At 55.2% G+C, this 9552-nt stretch overlaps 1 protein-coding gene across 2 annotated transcripts in view; it reads left to right on the forward strand.

Moving 5' to 3' along the window:
• Positions 1–3476, forward strand: part of FBXL20 (F-box and leucine rich repeat protein 20) — a 41449-nt gene extending 37973 nt beyond the window's left edge. For both annotated transcript variants that reach the window (XM_059830258.1, XM_059830259.1), the window contains exons 13-15: positions 748–804; positions 1739–1952; positions 2860–3476. In XM_059830258.1, coding sequence (XP_059686241.1) covers positions 748–804; positions 1739–1952; positions 2860–2960 — 372 coding nt within the window. In that variant the 3' untranslated portion in view covers positions 2961–3476. The remainder of the gene's footprint in view (positions 1–747; positions 805–1738; positions 1953–2859) is intronic.
• Positions 3477–9552: the final 6076 nt, after the last annotated feature.

The raw sequence follows: 9552 nt of genomic DNA on the forward strand, positions 1-9552 counted from the left end.
CCCACAAAAAATCTCTAACCCTGAGGAGAGATTTGAAATCGATTCATGTAAAGACAGTGGAGATAATAGGATTTTGCTTCCTGCCATGAGAACAGCGTGACCCCAGTATTCTGTACTTCCTGATGTTTACAGGGCAGACATTCAGGAGATCACAAGAGGAAATTACAATAGTCCAGACAGGAAGTGATTTAAAGCTAACCCAAAAAAGGAAGAAGAAGAATTGGGCTGTGTCCTTGGACTGACTGCATTGAACAAAGACAGCCCAGCAAGTTCCCTTCTGAATGCTTTTAGATTAGAAAGCCATTGTGTTGAGTCTCTTTTCTCCTGAGGAGTAGAGAGGAACAATTCAGCAATCCACCAGGCTGTTGGAAGGGGATTTGGACACCTCCTGTACTTTAAGGGACAAACATTTAGGAGACATCGGGGTGTCGAAGAGGTCTGCTCACTTGGTTCTCTTAATTGTGAGCTTATTTCATGAGAGCTACTTAAGGAAGTTCAAAAAAACAACAATACCTATGTCTTAACAGTCCTTTAAGGACATGAGTTGATTGCTGTAAGGTCGTGGAATAATCTGTACATCTGAAATTTGGTCTCAGGAGAGACGAGTTTCTGAAGGACTCGGGAGAGTGACTCTGGGGAACACTGTCATGGATCAGGCAGGAGTTTGCAGTTTTTCTTTCATAAGGGGGGGAAAAAAAGTCCTTGTGCAAAGCACCCAGCGTGAAAGAGCTGTTTCTTTTTTTCCAGATAACAGACAGTACACTAATCCAGCTTTCCATACACTGTCCACGGCTTCAGGTTCTGGTGAGTATTATAAGTGAGACTTTCAGCATTTTCTTTCTATAAACAAAGGGATTTTAAGCGCTGCCCATGGGGGTTTCTCTCTTTGATTTCATAGACGTGTTGCGAAGGCTTGGAAAAATTCAGCTAGAAACTTGACCCTGAAGAACCTATTGTCCCTCCCCTACTGCTAGCATTTATCGTATGCCAGGCACCCACAGCTGCCTGAAAATGAATTATAGGACACTGGATTCTCCTGGTACCAGCCTCTGGCTGTCCTCGGCAAGCCTAGCAGAGTCTCTCTACAAACCGGACTGTCAGTCCGTCTGTAGGAGAGGAGACTGCCGCCCTTCTCACCTGTAGTATGGAGCAGTCAGTGGGTTCTCCGGTGCAGCCATCCCTTCTGCACGCTGTGCCCCTCCACAAAGCAACAGGCTGATGCTATCTCCTAGCTCAAGCCCTGCTTCCTCTTCAAGAACTTTTAAGATGAATACCCCCCAAAAAAATGCCCCAAGTAGGTGACGTTGCATTCTGCTGGTTCTTAGACCCAGTGACGGGGTCCTTCCCATGATGTGTACAGCTGCAGATTTTACCAAGGTGGTTTCTTTAGTAGCAGAGGTATTTATTCCATTTCTCTGCTGTGCTGTCCCATCTCCTGGCCCCATTGGTCTCATCTTCCAGCAGCGGCCTTTCCCATTGCGCTTCAGCTATGAGTTTTGCCCTTGCAGGCATGTTAGTCACTGGAGGTGCGCAGACCCCAGCGCCTGGAGTCTGAAACTCAGCAGTGGCTCCGGTGCAAGGAGAGACTACAGACCTGTCCAAAAAGCCCATGTGGCAAACCATTCCAAACCTATGAAATGTGGGCCATCTTCTCTCTTCTCCCACGGTGCCCCCCGGCAGGGTGTTGGCTTCTGTTTGCCGATGGCAGAGGCTGCTAACTCGCTGTGTTTGGATGCAGAGTTTGTCCCACTGTGAGCTGATCACGGACGATGGGATTCGTCACTTGGGAAACGGCGCCTGCGCACACGATCGCTTGGAGGTGATCGAGCTGGACAACTGCCCGTTGATCACGGACGCCTCCCTGGAGCACCTGAAAAGCTGCCACAGCTTGGAGAGGATAGAACTGTACGACTGTCAGCAAATCACGCGGGCAGGGATCAAGAGACTCAGGGTAAAAAAAAAAAAAAAATTAAAACATCGCTACGGCTGTGACTTGAACACTTTATCCGGTGGGGAGGAGGGAGGGCTGAGGTTTCAGATTCCTTGTAATCTGGTGCTCATTCTTAAAAGTATTGTGAGAACCATCATGTATGAAATTAATAGCTGTACTGCACTCAGAAGACTGGATGGGGATGAAGGCTAGCTGGTAGGGAAGAGAGATAATTGCCATGTCCACTGAGTAGCAGCAGAAAGGAACAGAGGAGACCCAGCGTGCCAGCGCTCAGCTTTACAAGCACTCGTATGTGACAGCGCTCTTCTGAAGTGGGACCGAGAGTTAGTGCTACAGCAAATGTGTAGAATGGCACCTCCTCTCGACTGCTTTATACGCCAGCCTAGACTGTAGTGCGCTTTATATTGACACTACCCCCATATAAATAACGCCAGCTCATCCTGTGATAAGCCAGTGTGTCGTAGGGGAGGTTGTGTGACCTTGTGGGTGGGACAGAGGCAGGGCTGCTCTGTCACTAGCTGCTGGTGTGTCCCAGCGATTCCCTCCTGAGTCTATTTCTCTGTCTGCAAAAGAGGAGCAATGATAACACTTTATTTGCAGAGAGAACCGGATCCGTATGGTTAGATGTTGTTCCTGTTCCCCACGGCTAGCACGGGATTAAGGGGGAGGAAAGAGCAGCATCGTTTTTTCCCGTATTCTCTGTAACTCTGTTTTCTGGTAACAGAAAGAACTTGCTAATCCACAGTCTGTGGGGAAATCACGCTGGTGAACTGAAAGAGTTTGTCTCTAGTTTTTACGTGTGTGTTAGTTGTAGTCTGAAGACAAGTAAGCCAGGCCTGTTTCAGCCTCTCTGACTGTTGCACTGCTGCTACCTTGTCACTTCACCCATTGTGTTTGTCTTTTCAGACCCCATTTACCAAAAGTCCATGCCTACTTCGCGCCTGTGACTCCACCTCCTTCGGTCGGGGGCAGCAGACAACGCTTCTGCAGATGTTGCATCATCCTATGACACTGGAAGTGGTCATCCTGGCAAACTGAGTATTTAATTACACTTGTAGAATTACGGTGGACACCAGTATCTTCAAGGAAAGCGATACCAGTGTCATTTGCAAGGGCCAGTGAGCAGGGCTGTGGTGCCAGGCCCCTGTAGCCACCCATACACACACGTATACACACCCCACCCGTTCCAGCGAAGCGATGAACTCCGCAGTATGGGAGCTGGAGCCATGTTGGCTTTTTCTGTAGGTGGATTGGTATAATTCTGAACCATTCCTACTGGGCGTGCTCAGATGAAATCATTGCGGTAAGGAGGGGAGGTTTTGCGAACCCAGAGTGACTGTTGCTGCTGTTGAGGTTGGAAACTGAAATCCTTTGAAATGGGGAGGGGGGAGAGGAAAGGAACATGCTTTAACCCTGCATCTGTTGTCCAGAGGAAAAAAAAAAACCCGAACCTGAAAACCCCGGCAAGTTTTGTGTCCATTCTTCAGTGAGGGAATGAAAGAGCAGCTGTTGTGAGACATGGTTTACTTGTGCTTCTCTGCTTCCCGTTCCCTGCTGACCACCCTGAGCATGCTCACAGTGAAGGCTCATCTGTTTCTTCTGTGTTCTGTAGCACCCGGCTCAGAGGCTTCCTAGATCGTTGTGACATAGCTTGAAATCTGTAATGTCAGGCTCGGTTTTTTACCCTCCCTACATCCTGCTTTTTTTACAGATTTCTAATTCACTAATTCTTCTGAGATTTACCAAACAAGAGTTATGAATCAATAATTTAAATTAAAAAAAAAAGTACTTTTTACCATTAGAAGCCTAAGCCTGTAATGACCTATTGGGAAGATTTTAAATGGCGAGAGCGCTGCACTGCAGGCTGGGCTCTTGTAGGCTTCTTGGCCTGTTTTTATCAGCGATTGGGTGTCCGAATTTGTTTTGCATTTCAGCTTTTATCCCACTGACGAGAATATAACTCTTGATAGAGGGAAAAAGTTACAGTCTCTGTGCCAGTGACTGTAAGTTCCCTACTCCTCCTTTCCCTCCAACCCTTCATCCTGCACCCAAGGAAAAGCAAAGTAGAATCTTTTTGCTTGTTGCCCTGATCACGAAATAATGACTCACGAACGGAAGCGGGAGGAACAGCAGGCCTGAGCCCCCCCTCGATTATTGTCCCGTTGTTGAACGTTGAGGTGCCGGGTGATTTTTGCATCTTCCGCAGGTAAGTGTCTTGCCCCGGAGAAGGAACCGTCTGAAGGAAACGGGGATTTGCGGTGTGCCAGTCCTTCCCGGCTGCCCGGCGGTGTGTTCACAGCAGCTGGTTTTGAGGCATTTCAGGCAAGATTAGCCCAGGTGCTTCAGAGGAGCGTAGACAGCCGGGGCAGCGCTGTGAACTCCCGGTTCCTTGACGCTGGCGGTTCCAGAGGCCCAGTATGGAAGGTGTGAACAGATGGGCAGACGCCAGGGGTTTAATGGGGCAGAACTTGCTCAAACTCGATAACAGGTTTGTGGAAGACGAGTTGACGTGTAAGTAATTGCGCTCTTCCTGCCGCCGGCACCCCGGGATGGAAGGGAGCGCGCGTGTTGATGGATGGTTTCCAGCTGACTGGGATGGAGAGGAGCAAGTCTCTTCAAACGTCCTAGCTGGCAGCAGCCGAGGAAGTGGCGATTCACCGTTAATGCTGAAGAATCCTGCGGTGGGGGAAGAGCAGGGTGCAGCACGAGGAATGGCTATTTTAGGGTCCCGGGGGTTTGGGGTTTTCACTGTGGGTTTGCTTTGAGGACGGTGTGTTGCTTCACAACCCTCTTACGCAGTCTGAGGTATTCAGGCAGTCAGAAGGGTCGCTTAGTACCACCGAAGCAGTATCCCCTTCATCTACAACTTAAATTTCCCCAACCCGTCTGTATATGCTTAACAAAGTCTTGCAGATGCACAGTCTCCTGGGAGGAAATCCAGTATGCTGTGTTTAAAAGGATACTGTCAATTCCTTTCCTGTAGATCGCTTTTAATCCGTTATATTTATTCAAATCCTCTTTAGCGCCGTGGATTCTCTCTCTCTCCTCAACGAGCATGTTCCTATACTTCATCTGCCGAACTCCTTTCTCCGATTTTCAGGGTGGCAGAAGATAATGGCGCTTCCCATGGTAACAGACCGACTTCGAAGGGGCGGGTGCGCCCGGGGCAGCACCCGGCAGTCCCAGTGTGTGCACAGCTCTGGAAGAACACTTGGTTTAGTTTATACTGTGGCAGGGGAGAGCTAAAATGGCTTTGCAAGCCAGGGTGTAGTTGGCTGACCGATTTCTTTGTAACAGAGCAGAGTTTTCAAGGGAAAACTCAAGAATACGGAACCCAAAGCATTATTTTTTTTTTTCCAAACAGGGTGACAGCATTAAGGTAGCTCAAACTACTTGACAGTGTCCTTTTAAGTCAATTATCCGTCTTCAAATGGACTCTTCCTTATGTTTGTATTTATAAATACCAATAAACACCATTTTCCAAGCTGTGTCTCACTAGAGGAATACCTTTGCGGACCACAAAAAAACCCTCCCGCACGTGGCAGCGTATCGGACACGGGCTGTGTTTGGGGAACGCCGCTTCCGCTCGGCATGCGTGCGCCCGTGTTCCTGCGGGACTGGCGAGGAGGCGAGCTGGAGCAGGGCTAGGTGCTGGCTCAGGCGCTGGCCCTGGGTTTGATCTGGCGGCTGCAGAGGGCATCGAGCACCGAGATTCAGGGCCCGTCATTTAGAGGAATGTCTTTGCACTGTCGTTTCGAGGGGTAAGTGATGCAAAATGGTGACTCTACTGAGCGGTTCAGTGAGGAGCGAGCCCCGAGTGAAGAATAAATCAATCTGCAAGCTCGCTACTTGTGCAGATGCATCTTTTCCAGCCCCTGCGCTAGGCTAGCCGCAGCGGGCAGAGCCCGTCCTTGATTTGAGGCAGTGAGCTGTTCCGTATCCCTTGGCCCTTCCCTTGCCCTCCCTTGAAAATCCAGGGTGCACCCCAGCACCCTGGGGTGCCTCTGTAGAAGCCGTGTCCCACGGTGGTAGGGCGGAGGCTGGGCTGTGCGTTACCCCCCTCCACAAGCGGTCTTTGGCGGTAACCTGGATCTGCCTTTCGGCACCTCGCCCGGCCACGTAGCGCAGCCCCGCGAGAGCTGCCCTGGCCTCCGCGCGCTCCGGGGCTTCGCCAGCGGATGGGTGCAGAGACGAAGGGACCTCTCTAGCGAAATAGCCTGAGACCTTCTGGTGCTGTCGAGATGCTGCAGGGCCAATGTGACCAAAAATTAGGCTTTTCTGGTTTTTTCCAGACTTTTAATCCCGATTCTGACTGCTCCTGAAGAGGATGAGGATGGGGCAAGTGTAACATCCTCTCCCAGCGGTTACTTAAAGACTTTAACAAATTCCTATTTTCTAAACATCATTGTCATTTCCTTTTTATTTTGCTCTGAATGTGCTGTTCATGGCTGGCCCATGGCTTTTGGGGTTTTTTTTGGGGGTGGATGGGAGATCAGTATGACAAGGTTCTTTGCTAGTGTCCCGGGGGGGGCGGGGGCATGCCCTGAAAATGAGGTTTAAAACATCCCGTCCTCTTCTGACGAAGGATTGGGGGGGGGGGGGGGGGGGGGGGGGGGTGTGTTTTGGGTGTGTTATTTCTCTGTTTTGCTTTGTTTTCTGACATCCCAGCGAGCCGGACGAGATTTCTGCTCTCTGTGCTGACGCCTGGCAGAGGCGCCCAGCTCCGCTCGCAGGTGCCGAGGTCCCCGTCCTGCAGTGTGGGGAGCAGCGTGGGGCCAAAAAAACACTGGGGAGGGGGGAGAAGCCACTTTCCTCTTTCATTCACAGCAGCCTGGGCCTGCCCGACCCCGGGCTTGCCCCCTCCGGGCCGGCTGGCCAAGCACTCGGCAGCCCCCGTGGCTGCTGTCGTACAGAGGGGACATCTCGGCGCATGATCCCATCACCGGTGACACCTCGTTTGGCCCCCACCGCCCCAGCTGGACCCCCGGCACTGCCCTGTGGCTCTTGCGGCGAGATGGGCGGCTCGGCACAGTCGGCGGTGCCGGGCTTCGCTGCCCTTGCCGCGGACGGCGGTACGTGCTCTCCACGCCGGCAGCTTTGCTTGGGTGGAGGTTTGGGGTTCTTATTTTTAAGAGACAAGGAAACACAGCCCTTGCTCTTGCCAGCCGGTGACACCGCGGGGCCGCCCAGGCTGAACCAGCCCCTGCCCTGCCCCGGGAGGGCACCCGGACTGCCGGGGGGGCCCTGGAAGTGCCACCCTCTGCCAGCGATCCCGCACCCCCAGCACCCTGCCCGCCTTCGTGCTGCAGCCGCGACCCTTCCTCCCTCCCTGAAGGTGCGTCTGAGCTCACCTCGGTTTCCCCAGCTCTGAACTCGGCGTCTGCTAAAAGGGGATTATTCCCCCTCCTCTATGCAAACCCCCCATCTTCTCATCCACCACCTCCGTCCCCTCCCGCTGCTTGGCCCAGCCCGGGGGCAGCGTGGGGGCTGCTGTGCCCCCGGACCCCCGTGCTGGGGGGCAGAGCTGGCCGCCTCGCTGTTTTTGACACATTTTTAAGCTCAGGTGGGCTCACGATGTCTGTTCAGGCTGATGTACTGGACACGCGAGCTGGAACCTTGTCATACGCTCCCTTGATTGTATATATTATAGAGAGATCTGTAAAATATTATTTTAATGATATTGTGATCTGTGCTTTCCTTGACACCGCGTGGATATAATAATGCCATTAACTAAAAGTAAATACGTATCTCTCTCTAGCTGAGCTCTCCCTCGTCTGCATGACACGCCGTACGCCATCTCCGTGGGGGCAATGGGGGGCCAGCGGTGGAGGGGACAGTTGGGAACGGGCTCGTGGGACCGAGCTCCGGCTCCCCTCAGCCCTGAGTGTTTTGGGGAGAGTCATGAGTGTTTCCTTCTCCCCACCCCACACCCCAGCGATGGGTCCAGGGCCCTGCATCTGCCTTTGCCCCCACGCTCGCTGCCGTCCCCTCTCTCTGTGGTGGCCAACACCCCGATCTGGGACCCGCTCCAGGGGATGTCCCGGTGCCCTCCGTGCCTCTCGCCCGCGTCCTCCGTCGGTCTCTGTCCTTCCTCTCCGGGGAAACCTCCCACCACCTTGTTTATCCCAAACCCAAAGGCGTCCCCCGTCTCGCTTCACCACCCAGCTCTGCCCTCCGTGCCAGCAGCGGCCGCACCGGAGGGTGCTCAGGGGAAGGACTCGGTGTTAAAAATAACCCGTTTCCGCGAGCCAGAACGCAGAAATGAGGCTTCACTGGGTTTTGCCAGCCGGGGCTGCCTGGGCTCCGTGCCACGGCCGGCTCCGTCCCCGCAGGGTGGGACAGGACCTGCTCTGCCCGGGCTTCCTCCGCGATGACCCAAGAGCTGCCGGGGGCTCCCTGGGGAAGAGGGGCTGCCCCCGTGCCCGATCCTGCTCCCCAACCAGCCCAGGGGCTGCTTGAGGCCGTGGGGCTGCTCCCACCCCACAGCGGGTGCTGGACCCCCGGGGACCCCCCGCCCCAACCCCAGCAGGTGCCGCAGGGACGAGGCTGTGCTCGGGGCTGGCTCCCTCCATCCTTTAATATGAAACGGGGATGAGGCGAAGGCAACGCGGGGGGTACGGGGATGCAGCCGCCATCAGCACGGGGGGAAAGGAACGGAGGCGAGCCAGCAGCCGGGATGGGACCCCTTCCTCTCGCCCCTCTGCACGAAGGGTCCGTCGAGCCTGGCGGGGACAGAGGGAGGGCGAACCGCGCTGGCAGGATGGGCTCTTGGGATGGTGCCAGCATCGGGCTCCTCTCTCCATCCCCGCACAGCTCACTCCAGCACCGGCGGGAGATCTCCATTCCCAGGAGGGGTGATGCAGCTCCGGGGGCCGGGTCCTACCGCAGCACCAGGTGGTACCCCTCCAGGCCGCCGCGCTGCCCAGAGAATACGCGGCTCAGCCGGGGCCATCGTCCCCTGCCCGCAGCCCCTGGCCACCGCGTTACCTTTGCCGATGGCCACCATGAAGCACGTCTCGTCCAGGAGGTTCCTGATCATCTGTGGGGCCGTGGGGTGAGGTGAGGGGGGACGGGCTGGGGGGCTGTGCCCCGTCCCACAGCCCGGACCCCCGTCCCGCTGCAGCGAGGGGCACCCTCAGGGGTTGAGCCTCGCTGGGAGCAGGCTGGGGACCCCGAGGGGCCGAGATGGCTGCGGGGTCCAGCACCGGCTGGGTGTCCCCCTTGGTCCCTACCATGTCGCTGACGAGGATGTGGATGCCGGAGGGTCCCTGCCGGGACAGTTGCTGGATCTGGCCCGTGGGCAGCCCCAGCAGCTCGGCCAGCTTTCCGGTCAGCTCGGCCGCCGTCAGCTCCTCCAGGTGCACCTCCTGGTACAGCCCTGGGGACAGGGTGGGGACGGGGCAGTGAGCACAGACCCTCCATCCCGGCACTGCCCCACGTCCACCCGCGTACCTGAGCATCCGTCCTCCGCGCCCTCGGCCCCGCCGGCGGGCTCCCGCGCCACATAGAGGGTCAGCCGGGGCTGCGGGCACCTGTGGAGGCAGAGAGGGGTCTGGCGGGGGGTGCAGGATCTGGCCAGGCACCGTAGAGGCCCCGGGGGA

Source organism: Gavia stellata, chromosome 28 (genome assembly GCF_030936135.1).
Source record: "Gavia stellata isolate bGavSte3 chromosome 28, bGavSte3.hap2, whole genome shotgun sequence".
NCBI classification, from domain to species: domain Eukaryota; kingdom Metazoa; phylum Chordata; class Aves; order Gaviiformes; family Gaviidae; genus Gavia; species Gavia stellata.